Genomic DNA, 24725 nt, shown 5'->3' on the forward strand with positions numbered 1-24725 from the left:
TAAACAATCTTACTGATGTAATACCTTAAATGATACTACAGTACAGACTGCTAATACACTTTAATTAAAACAATACATTTTTTTTCAAACTATCACCTTCCAGGGAGACAACTTACAGATTTTAACCCCATCTTTATCATAAACTGACACCATGCACAAAACATTATTGGGTGTGGTAAGCATGTACATACAATCCCCCCCAAAAAATATCGTTACTCACGAGTCAATGTAGTTCATGGTTTTATGAGCAGTGTTAGTCCCCTAGTTTTAGAACAATTGACCACAGGTATTGGTATAGTACAGTACAACCATAATCTATTATGTGGACCATATTATTTGGTAACACTTTCATTTAAAGAACTGGCAGAATTCCAAAATACATAACCAGTTATTAAGTTTTAATCCTGCAGATATTTTATTTACAAGTATGTTCTGCAAACAGTATTTTAATATGGGAGCAGGCATATCCATATTCGACGATGCAATGGAAAATATATCAAAGCATTTCGTCAAGTGTTTCAAATTGTAAAGACGGAGAAATTAACATTGGTTGGTCTGTAGTACAAGAAGGATTAGAGTACTGTACATTACTTATATTAAACTTAGTGAGAATCAAGCAAATACAAAAAATCTTAAATCAAATCCATTACTGGAGTACTATGGAGATTAATTCTTGGAATTTCATTAACAACAAAAAATGAGATTTCTGTGATTATGAATATTCTATGACTAAAATTTCATTATAAAGCTACAGAATAATAATAATAAAAAACTATAATAGGTGACATAAATCCTTGTTAGATGAGGAATCTCTTTTCCATTTATATAAATCAGGTACAGTACAAAGATCTGGTAATGTTTGTACTGTATAAACAACATGCTTCAGCAACTGATAATTATAAAAAAAAAGAATATTCAAATGTGGTAACACAAACACATGTACTGGCAATAAAAGTAAATACAAAATAAAATTAATAAATTATATTGCACAAGCAAACAAAATTAACAGCTGTAAACACCAAGTTTGAATTTTTTCCTATACTATACAGTATCAGATATAATGGTTCATGTACATAAAGAAATAATTAAATGCCCCATTTATGGGCTCAATATTAGTACAATAATGCTCCTGAAGACTGTGTGTACAGAAGATATCAACAATGTGTCTATGGAACTAAAAAGCAACATTGTGCTTTCTATGAACCTGTCAGGTGCCCTTTATATATTGCTGAAGGCTTATTTATAGGCTGTACTGATACTGTATTTGGATTCATACACACTATCAGTGTCTCCTGTACATACACTGATTCAGACTAACACTGAACCCTTATGCTGGTTTAAATCTTTTAAGTACAGTATTAATTCACTTCTGTTTTTCTTATTATGGAACTTACAGCATTGGGAGGAAATAAGTTCAAATATAAGGAGGGGACAATTCCCACCTGGGGATGATAACCCCCAAAAGCCCATTATAAAGAAGACCTGTGTGATTGTAGTATTTTACAAACTAACCTTAATGATGTTTACTCCAGATGAAGGCTTCAGGCCTCTCTGTTTTCAGATCTGTATCTATTTGTGAAACATTAAATGATACTACAGCCAGCGGGGGCAGTGGTGTTACAACATAGTTTCAGAACTACTTTATCATACACAACATCTTGATATGCCCAGTGCTTGTTCCAACACTGTGAGCTGGCACCCCTTTGAGTATTGAAAAATTTATTTACTTTGGGGGTGCCTGACAGCATGACCAAACTAACTACAAAGAGGGACAGCTTCTTCTTTACCTATGATAAACAGCCATTATGAACTTCTCTATTTTCATCTTTTTGATTTTCAATTCCACATACCAGTACCTCAACACTTTTATTTATCTGTCACCTTAGACAATCTGACATGCTATTAAAAATATAAAGGTTAACATGTGTCATATAGAATTTCAAGTGCTCTTAAATTTGAAGCTACTGTATAAAAATATATATAAACTCCTGCATAACTTACTGAATCAATGAACTTTTAAATCTTCATTAAAGCATTTGTGATGGAATGTTTCTAAAAAATAAATTACAATAATTTGGTTACATCAATATAATACCCCTTAACTGTTGAATTAAAGAAGTTTACTGTATTTAAAATTTCATATTTAATGTAAGCCTTGATCCAACCAACACACCAGGGGGGGAATAAATACAAAACTAAAGAGACATTAGTATCACAATAGTATCAAAAATATAATGACAAATACACTATCATATTATTATAACAACCTCTTATATGAGCTTTCATATATAATTAAGTATACAGTCAGTATTGCAAAATGTTTATTGTCTTGATTCAAACATGGTACAGTAGTTGGAACTTGTGTATGTGTGCACAGAGAGGACATTTATAGTGTGTCCACGGGCCTCAACATCAGTGTTATTTAATTCTGAACCCCAGAACTTAAAACAAATTCAAAATCACAGGTGTATTGGGAACATATACATCTCCATAAAAGTCCTGAATTTTATACATGTTTAGGTTGGTATAGCAATGATTCTTAGGGTCATCACATTAAAAATATTTTCTTTAAACACATACACATTCACACAGGTTCCAAAAACGATATCATAGCAACTCTGAATCCCTGATATGACCCCTGAAGTTACCTCTGTGAACAATATCTTAGTACAGACTTATGCTACAATCTTTACCACACAGAAACAGGAGAACCGTGACACACCATACACCCATCATCATAAATGACCCTAATCCTTTCACTGCCCCTTTGACTTTCGACAAAGACTTAAATCTGGTATACTTAACTGTGTCGATAATAATTACTCATATAAAATTCATCAAAACATGTGTTGACATAAGAGTTAGCTTCCACACAGAGAAAAGCTTAGGAACAGCCACCAAGACATCAGTGCCACATGATATAGAGTACATTTTCAATGGGCATATGAAGACTTCCAATGTTTGAATTGAGACAAAAACTGATCAAGCATACAATCATTATTTTCAGAGATCATTATCTTAAGTTAATTTTCAGTATCATTACTTAGTAACACCATCATATTCACACAAACACACACAGAAGCAGTTGTTAGGTGTGTCACACTACATTCCTATATCAAGACAGACAGACAGACATGAAATTCATCTAGATAACAATCCATAAAAGTGATGATTAGAAAAATAAGATCTTGGATATATTCTTTACAAATTCTCACAAACAATACAGACAGTATCCATTTTTAAAAAGTGATTTACCTTATTGGAACAAAAATATTGCTTTACACATCAAAATTATTTTTATATATAAAATCTTATAAAAACAACCTACTTTAACTTGTTATAAAGCTTTTTTCCATAACTTGTACAAAATATAGTGGAGTAAATAGAAATGAGTGAGTTTCTATACTGTATTACAGTGCAGGTGTGATTGGAAGGGGATGGCCTCACACATATATTTTGTGTTTCCCACAAGATCATTACCTAGTCCATTCATGCTCAGATTATTACCCTGAAAATGTATGTAGGCTTTATATACCTACAAAGGTAAATAAAAAATAAAATATGTACTGACATCTCACAACTTCCATATACTGTATCACACCAGCAGATACCAAAAACATACCTGCACAACATTTCAAATAAAAATGAAAAAGATTCACATGTACAGTTGCCAGCAAAAGTCCTCCCACAGCCATGTGTAGCAAGTGTGTGGAGAACTTTTGCTGACAACTGTACATTTTTGTTAAATGGCAACAAAAACCCGACAGAAGGTAGAGTTTCACACACACATCTTACCGTGACAGCTCAGCACGACTGCAACAAGATCAGAGGAAACACCATGGACAATCCTCCTATTATATAGCACAGCTCAGCACCCATTGACCAGAAACCTGATAAAAGAAATGTATAAAACAACCACTTATCTATTTATGACCTCTCATCAACACCATAGTAAATGTTACCATCAACATAAGAGGTACAAATTCATAATAGTGGAGTCATCAATAAGTTATCTAGAAATAAGAAGAGATGAAAAAAATTAATTCCTGTCTTGTTTTCCACATTCTGCAAAAGACCCTTTACTTGGCAAAGAATAGAGTACAGTACAGTGACAGAAAGGTGGAAGGGTTAGAAAAATTGAGATTCCTAAAATAAATACCCCGTATATTAACACAGAAAATTCTGAAAATAACTGACTGAAAGAAATATTTAGATTAAAACATAGCAAGGAATAATCTGTTTATTGCTCCTTATAAGACTCGCTTTAAATCATACATTCCAATATTTAGACCTCAATAAAGAGCACAATGTATTATGAACATTAATATACTTTTTGTAAGAGAAAATGAGAAAAGCTGAAAGAATTGTTAAGAATACTGACCTATAGATGTTACAACTGGTCCAACTGCTCTTGCCAAAGCTCCTAAAGACCTCCAAATGCCCAATAAGGTACCTTTATGAGATTCTGCACCATGGTAGGAAGCCAATGCAGTGAGACACGGGACCATCATGGACGAGCCTATGTGAAGAAAAGTATTTGGGTAGTTCCCTGTTGTTATTACAGTATATCTAATTAAAACTAATTCCTATTGGTCTGTAATTACCAGTACACCTGTGTCTGGCTATATGATAATGGTGATGATTGCCTCCTTGGTAGTTATTGGCTCTGCCTTGCTAGAGGGTAAACATGACCTCAAGTGACAAAGGAAAGAAGGAATGTACCAGTGATCCAACCTTACTCAGACCTAGGTGCAAATTCCTACACTGACCAGCTGCAACCATTAAACAGCAGAGACAGAGTAACCAGGTGAGTGAGTCATGAGGTTGGTGATTTCTATTGATGTGCCATAAACATATCAGGTGTTGTGCTGGATACTGCAAACTGGCTACTCACCCAATGTGGGTAAGAAGGCAGTGGCATACTCTTTGTGCCTGACCAATGAGATGGCTGTAGGCATTGCAGACCACCTCTACATCTCCCTCCCCTGCTGAGTGTCTGAGGCTCCACTTGTGTCTCTGTGTGTACCTAGGCATTCAATACCCCGATAATGCCGTGTGATTTGTTATGTCAATGTGACAGGATCCCAGACACATGCGTGGTGATTGTCTTTTCCTGCTTGCCTGCCATATCATTATCATCGTTTTACAGCCATTTTCCATACTCCTATATTTAGTCAACACAGTGTATTATTAATTTAAAAAGAAAAAATTCTTCTCATGATGTTAAAACTTAATAATGTTGATAATACTGTAGTTTAATATTCCTGAGTGTTGTTGAAAATCTAGTTTGTGATAACCAAACCAGCCATACAAATGGTTGACACACAACACTTACCTAGAGCATATAAGGTCAGTCCAGTGTACAAACCCCAGTTTGTTTCACTGGCACCAATTAAGATGAAGGCAGGTATCATCATGATCAGACCCTAAAGAATTCATCTGCATTAATATAATACAATACACAAATACATATACAGTATTACAATAAAAGAGTTACATTAAAATTATATAAAAGAATCCCTGAAATTAATATTCACAACAAAACTCAAATAAAAATATCAATAAAATGATCATTAACAGTGGATACTATACTGGTATGACGTGAAGGATAACTCACCTTGTTGGCCATGGCTTTCTCACTACCATCTTTGACACGTCGCACATAACCTCCTTGCATTAAGGCCATTACTAATCCTAAGTAGGAGAACATACGGCCCTGTGCCATTGAGTCATAGCTGTGTTTGTGGTGGGTCACAAAGGTCAGAGTAAACTCCAGCCCGGAGTAGAGGAAGAGGTACAAGAAATACACACGTCCCAGCTGGACCAATTTTGCTCTTTCTGAAAGTTAATCATAATGTGAATGTAAATGCAACTCTGATACTTTGTCATTCATAAATTCTTACTGCTCTGCTGTGGTGCTCCCTTTCCACAACAAGGCCTCAAATCTAGTTTGTCCCTGTTGCTTCACACAAACCAATACTACAGGTATCCCTCATTTAATGATGGGGATGCTTGCCTGAAAAATCTAATGTTTAGCGAAAATATCGTTAAATGAAGGATAACGAGGAATAATATCCATGGAGATGGCATGTAACTGTGTAGCCGACTTGCCACCCAATAGTACTCAGAACGGGTGAGGCCAAGCTTTGAGCTAAGTTTTTGTTCAACCTGTAATCTTGAGTAGATAAACATAATTTTCTGCATTTATTTTACTCTGTTACATGCACACACATAACCGTTCATACAAAATAAGCAAAAAATAAATAAATAAAAAATAACTTAAAAATATTATCATAAGGTCAACACATAACGGGAACAGACATTTCTTGCGTGCCCAGGAGTTGGCACACAGAGTAGGGTAGTGGGAAGGGGAGAGGGCAGCGGCGTAGGGGATCTCTCAGCTGTTTGCTGTCTCGTGTCCCGTGAAACAATTGTCAAATGGCGACGCAGTATTTTTTTTTTTTTTTATTTATTCCTCACATTTACTGGTACAGTATACACACAATACAGTTCAGCCGGGCAGTCATTAAGCTGACTCAGAGGCATGTGTGGCTGCTGCCTGTATGCCATGACATCACATGGGGGAGGGGGGGGGGATCTGGCCACAGTTACAGCTCACCGCATCAACAAAAACGTTCATTTCCTATACTTACAAATACATGCTCTTCATTTTTCTTATTATAGTTTTATATTAAACAGGACAGTATTTTCTTAATTCCTAAGCCACATTAGAATATCCTAATGATGTGAAACTTAAAGCACAGAATCAACAGTTTTTCCAACTTCCCTCCCAAATTTTCCCAATAAGTCGAACATCGTTAAACCGAAAATTTACCATCGTTAAGCAATAAAGGGTGTTAAAAATTAATATTGCTATGTGAATGATCATTAAATGAGGAATACCTGTATGTCCATTCCCCCCAAAATCACTTGATACCATATTCTCCATTCCTTCACACACACACACACACACACTCTGCTGTTTCCTAAATGTTCATCTTCTTTACTTCAAGTGCATCATTATATCTCCTACAATTCACCTCTTCCTTGCACACTCTTTTTACTAATATTGCACCAACCATTCTTTCATTAGGTCCATAACACCAAGTACCTGTATATGCACCTGACACATCTATAACTTTCATATCACCTTCAGTATTGATTATATGACACATGAAGGTGGAGTCACAAGCCCTACACTCCCAGATCAGGAGTGAGATGCATTTAGCCACGAAACTTGTTCCCATTAGTAAATACTCATAATATATTGTCCTAATCATAGATAACTGGATGCATAGAGTAAAAAATTATAACAATAAATACTTTTGACAATATGTACTGTACACACTATTTCCTTACCTTGCTTTTCAAGTCCTTTGACAGGACTGAAGGAAAAGAGTGACCTTGGGTTGATCAGCTCCCATGCCTGTGACAGTCCTGAGGCAACTGATTTCCTTCTATTTGTCTGGGAATCACAAAATATTTGTCAGAACAAAATAGTTTTAAATACAATGGAAATTCAGTTCCAAGTCTAAAAGAATTTAAAATATCCTCATCCATAACTTTAGTCAATTTGCTAACATTGGGAGTGACATACCTCAGGCAAGGTCTCCTTGAAGAAGATGTATGTATAAACAATGTTGCATAGAGCTAGTGCGAGTGCATACATAGCAGAAGCTGCAAACCAGCCTGTGCTTCCCCAGCGGGAGAACATGGCTCCTACTGCAGGGCCGATGGTGAACCCAATGCTGAATGCCACCCCTATCAAGGCCTGAGGGAGCAAATGCAATTAAACAGAAATTATCATAAAACCACAATAGTACTTATAAACTTTAATTTAAACCCACCAGACACATTTCCAGACTCTTCTTGGTGGTAATAAACCTGAGGAATTGTGAACTTATACCAAACCCTTCCCACTCCCAACTTCTCCTGAAGTTCTAATCAGAGGACAAGTATATTAGTACCACAGCTTTAAACTATTATCTGAGTGTACTGAAATCTGTGCATCCAGGCATTTTATAAAATTAATCCTAGGCTATTAACAGATGAAAAACACTGAAAGGAACAGATACCAACATATGACATTCATCACTTAAATCTACTCATTAATCACCAGTCACTCTCTGAATGTAAACACCTTCATCCACACAGGGGAGCATGACCATATGACCATTATTGTACAGAAAACTGTGATGACATTGTGTGGTTTGCCAAGACAGATCAGACACAACCATTAACCTCTTTTACATCAGTTCCCTGTGGTCCCTCCTGGTCCTTAATGACTCGGTAACACACAACAAAAGTAAGATAAAGTCACTGATTTTCTGAACAAGAATATTCAGTCATACACATGTAAAGTTACTGTAAATAAGACCCAAAAAATAAAAGAAAATTTCATATAGTTAATCTTATCTGCTGTATATGATATATATATATATATATATATATATATATATATATATATATATATATATATATATATATATTATACCTGGTATTAAAAGGTTCTAAAGCAACTTTAAACAATATAAATTAAGAAAACTTTACATAGGGAAAAAATTTTATAAAAACAATAGCTTAATTTTTCCTGTGGCTTAATCATAGTTATTGTCAAATTGTAATTTACTTTCATCTGACTAACTGACCTAAACTCTCTTATCCTTTAACTGAAAACTCAATTTCTTTAGCATAATCACAAGTCTGGTACAGCATATCAAAATACAGTACCCTCCAACTATACAGTAAATGTTTCCCAATTAAATGGGATTGAATTGTTTGTAACTACTGTTATAAAACATACCTTTGAGGTTAATGCAAACATTCCAATTCAATGAAAACTAAGTTTTATTGCAACATATTATTTACTCACCATCCCTTTGGCTCTTGATTTTTCATCAGAGATGTCAGTCATAACTGAGTAAGCAAGAGATACATTTCCTTTGGTTGCACCTCCAATGATCCTGGCCAGCACAAATACTGCAAAGTTGCTAGCTAATGCCCACATCCCATATGATGCTGCAACTCCAATCTGAAATGAAAAAAAAAAATGATAAAGATTTTGAATAAACCTCCTGATTCATGAAACATATTTGCTATTAGTGTCCTCTGAAAAATGACTGAAGAAATGAAATTAGATAAGCCTTGATTGCTGATGGGTGAGTGAAGCAGTACAGTACTGTATCTTGTCTCCCTTAGATAAATGGCTTATGATAAGCAGGATGAGAAGTTTAATGAAATGGCCTTGAATAACTAACTGGTGAAGTATTGACAGTAAAGTAAACAAAAATTGTCCTGTGTACCATTAACACAGGTACCAGAGCACTTCATCCTGGACATGTCCAAAAAGCTTTTAAAAGTTTCTGAAAATTCATTGTGTATTCCACCTCCTACTGCTCCTACTAATTTCACATGCTTTTACTACCACAGTATAGTACTACTCATCATCATCAATGTTTCACCGGCATTTTCCACCTTTGTGTGGGTTAGTTCTCAATTCTGCACCATCACTTGCAAGATTATTAACTCTGTCATTTTTTAACAACTCTCCTCATGTCACTTTAAGCCTGTCTCTGGCTCTCCTCCCTTTACATTTAGACCATTAAGCAGGAGAGCCAGCCTGTGAAACTCTCCCCGGTACCCTCTGTACAGGCAGTGCATCAGTCCTGAAAATACAGAAGACCAGGGGATGAGCACAGCTCTGGTGACCCAATTGCCATCAGGCATGTTGTAACAAAGTTTTATGGTTGGATGTCCATCTTAAAGCCAACCCACAATGTGGGAACAGCTAGCAAGGCAGGGCAACAATTCACCGAGGTAACCAAAAACTACCTGCCTATTACTAGTTCCAAGCATGCAATTATTAGTACTACTACTATATACTGTATACTACTACCTGCACTGCTATTTCTACGCATACTGTACTACTACAGGAATATCTTGCTATTCACAATTCTTATTTTAAGACCCATATTCGATATTTGCAAAGCACACCCCGCTTATTTGCATGTGTCAGCCACACCGACATGAGGTAGGGTGAAAGGGTTCCCTATGTAACACCAGTACCACTGGTGCCCCACTCACTTTTGCACCTCCGTGTGTAGTGCAGGTGGTTGTGTGCCCCACCTGGGGTACACCACACAAGGGCTATAATTATTTTATGAATATTAATATATAACGAAGTATGGTATTTCCATTTGCCTGACCTTTGTTCAACCTTAGTTTCACCTTCCCTCCAGCCAGTGGGGTATAGAAACTTTGGATTGTGACTGTATCCCCTGTAGTTGAAAGGTTTTAACAGAGTATGATTTATAAATCAAATATTTATCCCTAAAAACACAAAATAACAAAGAATATACTATTTTTCATGTTTTCTATGCATTTTGTTAATATCTCATTGTCCACAAATGTAAGTATACTGTACTGTATACGGTATTGTGGTTTGTATGTTTACTTTGGGTTGGCTTCTGACTTAATCCCCTTTACCTGTTATTTTCAGTATCTTCAAATTAACAATACATCTTCATTACTACCAGGTTGGACCCTTACCCCCAAATAAATTTTCCATACTGGATCTGCAGTGATTTCAGGAATGACCAATTTGGCTATGTACACACCAGAAGTTTCTAAATTAACAGAAGGATCTCAGGCCTGCAACAAGGTTAAGAAGTGAACTATACATACAGTACAGTATAGAAAATAACTCTTTATATAAAGAGTATGTACAGTACAAGAACAATTATATTTATTAAAGGATCATACCAGGGTACAAATATAGATGGGCTTCCGTCCGTACACATCAGACAGAGCCCCAGTTATGGGTGAGGCAAGGAACTGTAGCAAAGAAAACAACGATCCCAACAGACCTGTGTGGAAAGAATAAAACTATATTAAGATATAATACAGAAAAGCTCCTCTGAAATTGATTTGTTACTTATTTCCTTTTTTATTTATTCTACAGTATTTTCTAATATTTACCTGACCACTGAATGGTTTAAGAATGGCCCAGTTAGTAAGGGGTTCTCGTGAAGATTTTGAGTTGTGGATTTTACAATTTCCATCAAGTGTATGAAAGTTTTGAGAGGAAGAGAAGATTTCAAGACTTGGGTGGAGGCTGTAAGGAGGTGAGTGAGAACACATATTTCAGAAAGACTGAAGAAAGGTGAGAAGTGAGAGAGAGGTGTCAATCTCTAGGACCTACAAGATTGTACTACAATTATGTGTTGAGGAGATGGTCACTGAGCCACACTGTTTTAAAAGGGCGGAAGGATAGCCCAGGTAATATATAAAATAATAACATTCATTTAAAAGTCAATGATGCTTCTGTATGAATATTCTAAGTTTAACTGAGTGAGTCGCAGGTCTAACAATAAAGTGATGAAGTTTGGACTGATGCATAAAATTGGGAAGTGAAAGTGACTATTATACTGTACAAATAAAAAAATAATGTGGCAAAGTTTGTGAATGGGTGTGATTACTGTGACACATGGAAAGAGTGATGAATGAATTATACCTGTGACTTTTATATAATCTTACCTCCAAAAAGAACAGAATTAAACCTTGCTGGTATTCCTATCAAGTGTTGAAATGTGGCCACCCAGCTGAGTAATGTTGAGTACAGTCCACTAGTGTCATGCTTGGAGTAATAGTCCAGTAGGGCAGGAAACAGTGGTAATATCACTGTAAAGCCCAGGAGGTCCAGGATCAAACTCATAAACACAATACCCTGCATTTTTGAAGGAGCCTGAAAAGAAAATTATTATTACTGCAATGAAAAACTCCCATCAGGCAATAATATCCCCTACCTATATGTCTGCACCAGGGTTCCCACACAAATCAGAATTCTATTGTGTATGATTTTTCAAAGACCATCGACTGATTTTCCAGGTCCAAAAATGTGCAATATCTTATGTGCTAATTTCTTATATGTAGTTAAAAATATGCAGAAAATTGTATTCCTAAAAACAACACACACACACACACACATCCATTTAAATTCCTAAAGTTGGTTTACAGAAAACTGAGAAGATGGCCTTCCCACTGACACAAGATATGGACTCAAGGTAAAATCTCCTCCAAACAGGCCCACCTCAATACTTGGCCTCACTGATAATGTTAACAGTCTAAAATATGACCAGGACTAGTTGGCAACAGTATCAGGCTTAAGCCATCATATTACTGCTATGTGTGAGTGAGAGTTTATCTACCATCTCAGGGTTTTACCAACAGATTCGGACTTAAAACACAACCGAGTTCTGGTTGAAAATACAGTATAAGATTGCATTACTTCAAAGATAAGCATTATGGGGCCAAGAGGAATGGCAAATAAGTTGATTCCAGAAGGTTTTGGCTGGAAAATTCTTATATTTAATCATTATTAACATCTGGTTCTTTGCAGTTTAAATAAATGCCTTCACACTTTCATATCAGATTCTACTAATTAACTGCAGGCCTTTATTGGATGAATTTTGTTCTCTGTAGTTTTATGTATGTAGATGATGTTAGTCAAACATCACACTCCCAGGAGTACAGGTAAAGAGAGAGAGAGAGAGAGTGTGTGTGTGTGTGTCATACAGTACCTACATCGACTACTGTATGTACTAATGCTGACTAAGAAACATCATACCTTATTACTAACTGAAGTAGAATCAGCTTTTTCACTATGCAAGGAGGTTTCACTTGAACCACTCATTGTCTTTCCGTTAGATTCAGCTTCTAAGGTTGCATTCTGTGAAGTATCCTTTTTTGTTCTTGTCCCAGATCGCATGATCACCATTACTCTCTGGAAATTAAGGTTCAAATTATTTAGGATGATCAATTGTTGAAAAATACATTCAATATCAATTGTTTTTGTTTTTTAGTTTGCATAATTGCCCACTTTGCCAAGACAAAACATTATTCAGAACAAATAAAAAAAAAACATATACTGCACTGTACAGTAACCATTGTTTTTGTGACCTTTATGAGAAAAGTACATTAATAATTCAGTCTCTATATAATGGATGTGCTTCACAGTGCTAATGTCAGATTTGAAAGTCTATAATTTATTAGGTTCACAAATCACATTTATCTGCTTGATGAAGTGTAATTGAGCGGATCCAATAGATATATTTCTAGTTTTATTAATGCAGTAATGCCAAAATTGTTTCTGGAATTTTATTGACTTGAAAAGAAAAATTCTAATCCATCAAAAACTACTGTACACTATTATGTGTTCAAGAATTTTACTTGCTTCCTGAAGTACACAAGAATAAAATCACTTCAACTTCATCAGCTCCTTGTTTGATCTGATTTGTTCAGGTTAAATTCAGTTACATAGAGGCTTACATTAGTAAGTCTCCAATGGTCACTAAAATGTGACCATTCTTTAACTACTACTGTACCTGTACAGTACGGTATTCAACCCCAAAATATTAAAATAAAAAGTTGACATTGCATCTGCCATTCTCTCATCTGAACCGGCAATTATGACCAGAAGATATTTTTTCTAGCCTATGACATCTGGTACATGCTGAAGTATAACCAGCCATCCGACCATCTTGCCTAACACAATTCACCATCAAATCAGTGTACAATATTGTGGCTGTCCATTCATCACACCACTGACCTTTAAATATTGTTAGTTTTAGAGTTAGGTAGACTGTAGGAACATTATAAGGGAACAATGAAATATAAAATCAAGTGCAATAATACATACATCAAATCAAACTCAAAAAATTAATCTGATTCACCATAAGATAATCTCATATTTCACAAAAGTCAGCTGGCTCAAGAACAAAGGCAATTGTTCTTGATAATAACCCCCAACATATGAGAAAAGTTAACCATACAGTATACTGTACTGTAGTAACCATATGTGGTCATGCACTACTGACCCCAAAACTGAAAGTCTCTGAGAAATATCACAATCAACCCTTCTTTACTCTATCATTTACATCCTTGAACCAGTGAGCTTTGGCTGAGTTGCGATGTTTGTGTAAGTGTAAAAGACAAGATGGTGATCGCTAACAACTGTACTTGAACAACAACAAATCAGCAGTGAGTAACCGAATGCTTCCCAGCAAACTTTTCCTGTGAATTGTTGACAAAATACCCTAATCAATCTACCTAAACTAACTTAAATAATACTCTTCCATCCTAGACTGGTAAGTATGGCAAAAGGTGAGGTGAGGTTAGGTTTGGTTAGTTGGTTTACCTTATTTATAATAAATCAGTCCCCGATTGGCAGACAATGGCTCCAGGGAAGGTTTGTGTTCAGAAAGAAAAAATATAAAGACAAAAGTAGAAAACTTTTTGTCAATTGAATTTTCATTTCCCCCAAAAGTGGTTCCTTCTAATAGGACGATATTGTAAACTACAGGTATTACCAAAGCGCTTAAGGTATTAATGGTGGTGAAAAAAGAAATTGTACGTATAAAGTGGCTCTAGATTTATAAACTAAATAAAAGTATACAGGATGTCTCATTCTTGAGCACCATAGGGAAAATACAGTACATAACTGTACAGTACTAAGTAAATTATCAGCTGTTTCAAACTTTCAAAAAATATTTCAAAACACACGTCGATTCTGTGTGAACATGACACTCCGTCTAAAATTCACTGCATGACCGAAACAATAATAATACCGTCTTTGGTTCAGTAATGTTGTTGAGTTAGATGTTGATATTCTGCGTTAATTCTTAAATTGTTCTCAATCTTGTTAGACAACAAATTTTAGGTGTTGTCGATTAAGTTCCTTTGAAACTGGTTGATGTGGAGCATCTGGATACCCGTAAGCCTATACGAATATTAAATTGACTCCAGTGTCAAGTTCTTAGCATTTTTGTTGAATTGATACAATTCTTATGAGACACCCTGTACATTTCAAGTATAAAAATACTTGCAGGAAACAAAGTAATGTGGTGGCACTGCTAATTATGACAGTGTCAAGAGAATTAGCTAGTGGTGCAGACACATTCTCCTGCAATATAAATTTGGCTCAGATGAACACAACCCTGCGAGTTAATATTGATGACTGACCCGCGGACATGTTATTTACTTTACTTTTTATTTTCTTACTCTATTTTAATCAGCGAGTACTGATATGGTCATTATTTCTTGTGCAAATGCTTAGTTTGGTAGATATTTAGGTGCCTAAGGTGCACTACTTTGTCTTCCGGGCGGTAATGAGGACGTGCTTTTTGCCGTACTTGCCTCTCATTCCCGCGCCCGTTTTATTTTCAGCGTAACGTGGAGTGTGAAGGTTAATACCAGTTCTGTGCTACAGTTCTAGTGCTTATACAGGAACTTAGCTTGAAAATGAAGATATTAAACCCAGTATTGAAGTACTTGTATTTATAAATGTCTTTCTAAGGAAAGTACTTTTCACAGCAATACTATGAAATTTAACTGGGTTTGTGTGCAATGTGTTGTATATGACATATTTCAACACTCCACCGCCCGGGCTGGTTCAACGCCGATGAGGGCAGCTGCTCTCACATCCACAAAAACGTAAAATTACACAATATCATAGTAAGTTCTTTCTGTTTAATATACCGGGGGTCTGCTAGGAAGTAAGGTAGGTTTGATAAGTGAGGTCTGTTTTTCATATCAACTAAAGTTAGGTTAGGTTTAATTTAGAAATAACCACTTTTTAACACATTTGCACACACTACAACAGTGGCCACTATAAAACACAAGTGAAATTGCGGCGTTTTTATAATCGTTTTCAATAAACAATCGGCCGTGGGTCAGTCGTCAATAATTACCCAACTGAGGTGAGAGACGGTGATGGAACACCTTAAGGCGGGTACGGTAAACAGCACCAGTATCTTGCTTATTGCAGTACTCGATGACTAATACAAAATGATGAAGACCACCAAATTCATGCCTTCAACCTGAATAAGGGAAAATAAGGTAGGTCCATAGTGGTGTGACAAGGTTCACTTGTGTGCGTGCGAGTCACGCATGACAACATGTGTCATTTTATCAATGAACAATAACACACCTGCTCCATTAATAGTGCACACATACAGTATAATCTTGGGTTCATATAGATATTAATAGGAAGAGAATAAAGATTTGTGTAATCTCTTGAAATGATTTACATCTGTTGGAGTAAAAGAAAGTAGAAAGTGTGTGGTGAAACACTATCGTGGTCCTACCTCAGGTGGTGGTGTGTGCGGCACTGAGGAGTGAGAGCGAGGGACTTGAGCCAGTCAGCTGCGTCAGGTACTGCGACCCAGCGGAGAGGAAGTGTTTACATCCACCAGTAAAAAACGGGCACCACTTGTCAGTTTTATCCTAAACTCAAGAAAACTTAAATTACCGAACAATGTCTTCTACTGTATAATACATGGAAAGTACGTACGTTACCGCTGTACCACTAATGTGGAGTTGAAGGTTCTGGACAGGCAATTTAATAGTGTTCATATATGACTGAGCTTTCAAGTGCCAAATTAGAGTAACAGCGTTCTTCACTGATGACACGTTGATTCAAATATTTACTTTTACTTTTACTGAGTTAGCAGTTCCTTTTACTGCAGATGATCTGCAGTAAAATTTAATTCTCAAATAACATTTCAAATAACAGAATGTCCGAAGCCGAAGAAAAAATTACAAGCTGTCTCGCTAGTGCTGATAAGTCGCATTGTTATCCTGGCAGGGGAGCAAGAGCAGGAAACGTGGTGGTGATGACCATAGAAAATACCAGTCAAGTAAAACTTCATTAGAAATGAAATAAAGGAAACTTGCATATATTATAATAAGTAATGTTATAAAATTTGTCTCCGATACAATCTTCGTATAAATGGGGGATAAGGTGCTATTTTTGTGATACAGTATGTCATATACTCAATACTTTTACTTACTTTTTATCCTCTCCACCACTGATCGGCTCGTTAGCCGCGTGGGCGATCGGTCACGTCTCTTACGCACTGTTGGCAAGTACTGGGCATGCACCGGCTCCTGAATGTACCTGAACCTGTTCCAGTGTTGGTCAAGTCTTGTCTTGAAAGAGCTCGCACTCGGTGCCGTCACAACACTCTCTGGTAGATTGTTCCAAGAGTTCACAACTCTCACTCCGAAAAAGTTTACCCTCAGTTTTCTGGACTTGCGGCTTCTTCAACCTTGAGCTGTGACCCCTTGTGGGGCGAGTGTCCGCCAGCTCCAAGTAAGGACACTGGAATAAGTAATGCCCCTTGAGATGCTTATACACCTCAGTTAGTCGCCCCTTGCCTGTCTAGTATAAGCTAGGCAAGTTCAGGCGTTCCAATCTCTCAGGGTAGATGAGGTGCCGAAGCACAAGCACCAGTCTGGTTACCCTCCTTTGAACATTTAAAAAAAATTACATGTACTGTATTGAGTAATAGTCTCTGCTAGGTATGTATAGTCACCTGTATTTCAGGTCATGTACATACTATTGATGAGGTGTGTATGGCTATTCTTTACTTAAATTTATCTTCTTTACCACGTAGAGAATAATATGAAGTAAAGTAGAGCTGCATGAGAATTGGGAGATTAACCTTATCAGAAACTGTTTCGGAAATCCGTAATGTGTTGATGCATTGTACTCACCCAGTGCAAATGATTCAAGTTTCCAACAATTACAAGTACAGTATTGTTTTTTTTTGTGAGGGGTGGGGTACATAAAACTGGTTATTTTAAGTTTATTATTCACGGCTCTGGAGCTTGTTGTGTAAGGTGACAAATTAATCGCCTGCCCGGCTACACCTACAGGAAAGTTATCTGCCAGTGCTGAAGAGTGATTTCCACTGGCACGGGGCATCGATTCTAAACTACCGTTGTTTGTTGTGATCGAACCATTTTATTGGCCACAATTATGTCACACTAAGGAACAACAAACGTCGCATGGTTAAATTATGCATAACATAAGTTTTCAAGATGGCCATAGATAGTAATACTGTACTGTATTGTACTGTATTTCTGTCTCAGCTCCACAAAGTATGTAACCAACTTGATAAGGCAAACTTATGTTTTCAAGTTTCTTTACCACAAATCACAATGGCATTCATAACTATAATCATAAAGTAGTTTGGGTCGTGGATATAATATTTCTGTAGATAATATAGTATTGTAGGGGAGAAATCCACTACAATAGTATAAGTAATTATTATATCACCATCTTTATCGAAGCTTTATTTTCACTGCAATATTTTGTATTCTTGTGTTAAAGTGAGGTTATCAACTAAATGACCAGGAAGTATTTTGTACCACTACTCCACCAGAGATGCCTTGCATATTTATAAGAACAGGTGTTGCGCACATCTCTGATACATGCTATGGACCACAATAACATTTGCACATGCACCTGTGCCGTACAGTACTACAAGGTGTCTCATAGGAAAATTAATGTTTTTCTTCTTTTTCACTCGAGGAATTCATAACAATTCAACTTAGATGTCAGATAAATTAATACTACTCTAATGGAATATTCATGTACAGAAAGCCATATACCTGGGTGTTGTCAATTAGGTTATATTCTCCTCAGGCAGGGTGAAACTATGGGCAAGTTTCTTTACACCATTTGCCTCTGTCTACCCAGCAGTAATAGGGAACCTGGATATTAATCGATTTTCGAATCGTATTCCGGGGTAATGGTTAGCCAGTGCAGTTGGCGAGTTGTCCGGTCTTTTCTTTGACACTGGGTTATTCATGTCTATGTGGCCCTTGGGCCAGCCATCCTCGTTACGTGAGGGGCAACCATTATTATTACCATTATTTTCCTTACATAAACCTCTTCATAATATTATGCTATTTTACTAGCTGGTTGGTTGTTTGTCTTTATCTTTTTTGTGATTTTTTGGCAAGTAATTGTAGGGCACAGACTCTTGTACTGTATATAAACATGTTCCAGTAATATTGGCCAAGTCTGGAGTTAAAAAGAATTCACACTTGAAACTATCTCAACATTCATTGGTAGATTGTTTCAAGAGTTTACAATTCCCACCTCAAAGAATTTACCTGTTCTCACAGTTTTGTGTGCTGGTACCTTTCTTATCTTGAGACTTCAATGGTTCATACTGTGGTGTACATTATTAATACAAATACAATTGCATATAGGTACAATATCAATCTCAATGCCTTATTCCTTGCTCCCTCTAGTAGCAGGGGTGACTGATATAAGCCACTAAAGTTTTCTATTATTTTACAATTAAGGGTAAAGTATCATAAATTAGAGCAGTAGGTGGTAGTGAGAAAATTATAGTGGGTACTACTAGCACATACTGTACTGAAAATCTATAGGAATGTTTAGCGTAGAAACAGGAAACAGTTGAAAATACTTACCATAAAGAATTGTTTCCTAGTATATTTCAGACTAACTGCACATAAAATTTTTCCATGCATACATTACTTGCCATTGTGAAGATAAACGCTAAAGAAAATACAATTGAACATGAACAAATATATTTTATTTTAAAGAATAAAAATCACTATACAGTATTCGGGTCCACCATCATCCACATAAAAACCTGTGAAGAAGTAAATAAAATACCAAGATATTTGAAATAAATAGGTCATATAATAATATATACAGTACTTTATAACAGTGGAAAAAATTGCCTCAGTAAAATATGTAAAACAATTTTTACAGAAAAAGCAAAAGAGCTAATTCAAATAGAGTATAGGTAATAAAGTTTACAGCAATACTGTACTGTACTGTACCTGTTTGTTTTGTCTGTACTTTAACAAAATCAAATGTTCTGTGAATGTAAAAAAAAGGAATGCATTATAGTGTCTGACTTTGATGGTGAATTATCTTGTTTGGTCATTCTTCTCTTACTCTCAGTACTGTACTAATATTAACCATGATGGTACAATTTCACCTAACACTTTACACCAAGTTAACCAAGTGACATATATGAAGTACACTACAGTATCATATAAAGTGTTATCCAGCATAATATAACAGTATTCTTCTAATATTATGCTATCATCTGATAAGTGTAAAGTGGACAAGTACAATTAGCTTCACAGTATCAACCTTGTCGCATAGGATATCTGTAGTGAGAGTCAGCTTCATTATATACAACTGAAGTATCAGTTGTAATCACTCCACACTTGTTCATCTTGCAGTAAGAATACAGTATGCAGTTTATGTTACTTTCACAATCTGTTTCCTACTGTAATTCTTTTGGAAATCAAGAGGAATGGCTACAAAAAGGACAAACTCTCCCTGCACTATTGAATGAGGAACTAGAAATACAGTATATGGAGATTACTGGTAATTCATGAAGTGTAGTTGCTCAATAGGAAATAACTAGCATAAAAGGCCTCAACAGTCACATTGACTCAAATCCACATGAAATATAAATACTGTACTGTACTGTATAGAGTACAGTATTACCCTGGCTTAAGTCATCTCTCAAATACTGTACATCATCACTTAATTTAAACCACTACCTAATTTAGATCACGTCTGCCCTGCACTTACATCATTATCAGCATTCAATTTTTTGTTGTCGGTCTCCTGAGCTGCCTAACTATTTGGACTACTTAGTGTAGCACATACATGCATGTAAGTGCTGTAAAGTACAATATATTTATTATGTACAGTACAGTAATTTGGTGATTTTTTTTTATGTTCTAATTATTTTAGTGTTTGTAATTTGGATCTATATTTAGTGGTATATACAGTACTCTAATGTTAAGTACAGTACTATAAATCTATACTTTACATATTGGTGACTAAAATGCATTGTTCATAGCCACATGGCTTACAGCCACTCCTGGCACACATAAAGGATGCATACTAATATTCTTCCCAAGCACAGCTAATTAAAAATTATTAATATATTTCATAAATTATTATTTTCAATACAAATGTACCAAATATTAAGATACTTTTACAGTATACAAATCTATACACTGTATTACATATTGGTGACTGGTATTTTTGACAGGTGGTGTACAGTTGCACCGGACTTATGGAAGACACACACTAATTGTCCTTGTATGAATACGAAAGGTTATTTAAACTTAAATAATATATTCCTTTATATCCAAATTTGTCTGACGTATGTATTTATATTTTTTACATGTGCAAATGAATATAAATGCTATCAGGGTGCAACTCCTCTTTTTCCAATAATTTTTAAGGAAAAAATTGCTTTGATTTACATCATTTTGATAACTGCTGCACTTTTCATGAACACATCCTGACATAAACCAGGTCTTACTGTATATGTATTGTACCGGTATATTTAAAGAAGATAAAAATCCAATTAATCACAAGAAAATACCCTTGTCATATACCCATCCACTGCCACAGGAAACTTACCTCCTCACTTCACTGTAGAGTATCATTTATTATCCTTGGAAGATGATACTAACAACAAAATAGTGTTTTAGTACAGTAGTTTCATTTGATCCATCACTTACAAACACACACAGAAAAAACTGCAAAAGATCATGAAATTATATATACCGTACAAAAACATAATACCCAGCTGAACATAAAAGACATCAAGACATCATTTACTACTTGGTTAACTAATGTCCTAATAGCTCCATATAATATACTATTGCCATTATACAAGCATATGACAGCTTAGACAAGTGGTAATGTAGAAGGTAACTGTAACTACACTCAATACTTTCAGAAAACTGTTAAGATATGAACATAGCTGCTAACTCACAACTTTACTTCCTTGTGCTTACAATTGGTGCTGGTCTTGATGATGCATGCCTGACCTCTAATACAGTACTATACACTGGACCCCCATTATTATGGAATGGATGTGTTCTTGAAAAAGTGGCTCCATCGCGAATTTCCATAACGCAAACCACTTTTTTCCCCATATTACGCCCATGTTAAAAGTGAAGATGCATTCACACGGAAATGTTTTCGTTCAACACAAGTAATAAAACACTTATAAATGGAGATATACATTTCTTAACACATATTAATTATAGTTTAGACATTTTATAAGCTTAATTACCACAAATAATAGTAAATACATAAAAATGCATAAGTTTTAGCAATGGCACTAAGTTTTTCTCCAGAATCAAACCTCCATAAATCATTGAATTTTACATCCAGTGTAATTCCTTTTTGTACTTGTTTAGGAGCAGTACAGTACTTACACTTGAACTTACTGGCCTTTTTGCAGACATCTTGAGGGGAAATACATTTCACAGTGTGGAAAAAACTTGAACGAACAACAGCTAAATGCGGAAGCACACTGTAACTGACTAGCTTCCAGATTTGAAACAAAGCCAGTCACTGTCATCGATGCACACAAATGAGATTTGAATTTCTTACAATAAATAAAAAAAATTTACCATTGTCTTTCTTTTTTTGCATTTCGTGATTAAATTTTGTTTTTGGTATACAATGTAATTCCTTAAGGGCGAATTTCCATAACAAGAATTCCTGTAATGCGGGGGTCCAGTGTACAGGGGTATACTATACCCTCTTTAATTCAACAAAAAAGGGGTTCTGGGTCACTTGATTTAGTGAAAAATTCAAATTCGGAATATTGTATTTTGACATTACTGTATGTACTGTATTTGACAATTTCTGAATTTTTGTCTTTGATTATTTGTTTATTTCCTGTTCAGTTTTTTAACTGTATTCAAATTGTTCTGAAGATCGTTCCTCATTATTTCAACAAACAGACACACCCAGTTACCATGCCTTGGCTACCACATAAAATATTCTATTTATAACTACTGCGCAAGCATAAATATTTTATAAATGTATATAGTACTGTCCAGTAATAAGAAGGTAAATAATACAGTAATACCTTGTAAATAAATCTAACACTTACATTGTGAGGTGAACTGATAATATGTAGATGATATATAAATCCAAGGAGAAAACTAGTGTCCAACATGCAAGCCACATGGGTAGCAAACAACAAGGTGTTGTCAGACGTACGGGCATTCATGATGCAATAATAGTTTAAGTACGGTTTTATCACAAATTTCATTTATTTTACTTACTCAAAATCTTTCAGATTTATATCGCCATCAACACAATTAACAATATTATCCCATAAATCTACTAAAAAACAATTGCTTTAGTAGCTAAGCATCTCAACTGATAAGGTGACAGCGACGCATCACCTTGTGTCTGCGCTTGTGACCCGCTCTCACATGATAGCATGATTCAAGTTTACATACCACTAAGACGATTTCTTCCAACTTGCATGATACCCACACGGACGATTATAGATAAAAAAATTCCATATACAGTGGAGTCTGGATTTACGTGGTTTTGGTTAACGCGTTTGGTCATTTACGCGGTGCCTTGCCAGAATCGAAATGCTTTAATTACGCGGTAAATTTGGTCATTTAAGCGGGTGAAGTATAATTTGTTTGCTGTATTTACTGAAGATATTTGTTTTAGCTCATAAAATTCATACAAATTACCCGGCCAGAATATAATTTACATTGCTGGAATTCTTATAAGATTGTGATTATTTTGAATATAAACATCATAAAATTTGCATTAGACATACAAATTTTAGAGTTAATTTGAGAATTTTGATTAGAAAGAGCAAACATTTTATCTTTTGTGCAAAATATATGACGTTTATATTCAAATTATTCCTTGTCTTGCAAGGAATCCAACAATGTCAATTATATTATCCTAACTTTAGTCAGAGGTATTATTTATTACTAAAAATGTAAGCCTATTGTTTTCACCCAAACATTTCTCAGAGAGGGAGGAGCCAGCGAGCGTGGGAAGAGGGGGGGTGGGGAGTCCATTATTTGAATGGACATTAACCGGCGACTGTATTTCTCTTAAATATTAATTGTTTGTGCATACCATCATAAAATTAAGATGTTCTTTTTACTACAACGTAGGTATTGTGTCGGAAAAAGTGGAGTTTGAGGGTAGGCCCAGTCTCTATTTCAATTAATCCCATATGTTGTTATTTCATTTACGTGTTTCTCGTTTTACTCAGGCCTCCACGGGTTCAATTGACGGCGTAAATGCAGACTCCATTGTATCAGAAATTCTACTAGAAATACTGTTTTTTATAGGACTTTAACATGAATTATATTAGTACAATACTATATGAATGGATTACAAGAATATACAGTAATATGAATTATATTACGAATAAAAAATTTCAGGTACAACATAAATTAAATTAGAAATGTTTAATTATAAAGATTACTGTTTCCTTCCAAACTCATGACTTAACTCAATGACCTCACTATTTCCACCTGTTTTAGTCTTAACACTAATATGAGGTCACCTGATTTCAAGAGACCTGACCACAGGTCATATTAATATTAAGCTTGTCAACCTGACTTGTTAAATTATTACCAATTAAAAATAATAATCACAATAATAATAACAACAACTAAAATAATAATCTTCGTGTGTTAATTCTAATACTGTACCTGTACAGTATAATTCATATTTTATTCTCATACGTCATGTTAATATATTGATATTTTATTACTATAATTCATCTTAATATAACTCATATTTTATTCCTATAATAAACACAGTATGTACTGTACAGTATTTCAAATAGAATTTGTGATGAATGGACGATTTTTAGCTATAATCGTCATTATGGGAAACATCTTTTTGGGTATCGTCCAAGTGGTATATCAAAAACTACACAGAAAAGATCATTGTCAAGGGTTGGGTTAGGTGTTATGACCCAACCCTGCTTGGGAAGCCACGAGAGCACAGTTAAATTGACGGGCCTGAATTTTCAAGCCGTTGCCATGCAACTGTTCGGAACCGCTTGGTTATTTTG

At 35.4% G+C, this 24725-nt stretch overlaps 1 protein-coding gene across 3 annotated transcripts; it reads right to left on the minus strand.

Moving 5' to 3' along the window:
- Positions 1–43: 43 nt before the first annotated feature.
- On the minus strand, positions 44–16369 carry LOC121876842 (major facilitator superfamily domain-containing protein 10-like). Of its 3 annotated transcripts, none has more exons than XM_042382300.1 (11): positions 16349–16369; positions 12626–12781; positions 11536–11743; positions 10762–10865; positions 8873–9031; positions 7598–7771; positions 7360–7465; positions 5618–5838; positions 5336–5426; positions 4382–4519; positions 44–3890 (listed from the first exon to the last, which is right to left on the minus strand). In XM_042382300.1, exons 2-11 carry the CDS (start codon positions 12773–12775, stop codon positions 3805–3807), a joined length of 1437 nt encoding a protein of 478 aa, XP_042238234.1. In that variant the 5' UTR covers positions 12776–12781; positions 16349–16369; the 3' UTR covers positions 44–3804. The 3 variants fall into 3 exon arrangements, with proteins under 3 accessions (XP_042238234.1, XP_042238233.1, XP_042238235.1); XM_042382299.1 differs by lacking the exon at positions 16349–16369 and adding an exon at positions 16143–16259; XM_042382301.1 differs by lacking the exons at positions 44–3890; positions 16349–16369 and adding an exon at positions 16143–16259 and having other exon boundaries at positions 4368–4519.
- Positions 16370–24725: the final 8356 nt, after the last annotated feature.

The sequence above is a fragment of the Homarus americanus genome, unplaced genomic scaffold (assembly GCF_018991925.1).
Source record: "Homarus americanus isolate GMGI-L3 unplaced genomic scaffold, GMGI_Hamer_2.0 scaffold50281, whole genome shotgun sequence".
In the NCBI taxonomy this organism is placed as follows: Eukaryota; Metazoa; Arthropoda; class Malacostraca; order Decapoda; family Nephropidae; genus Homarus; species Homarus americanus.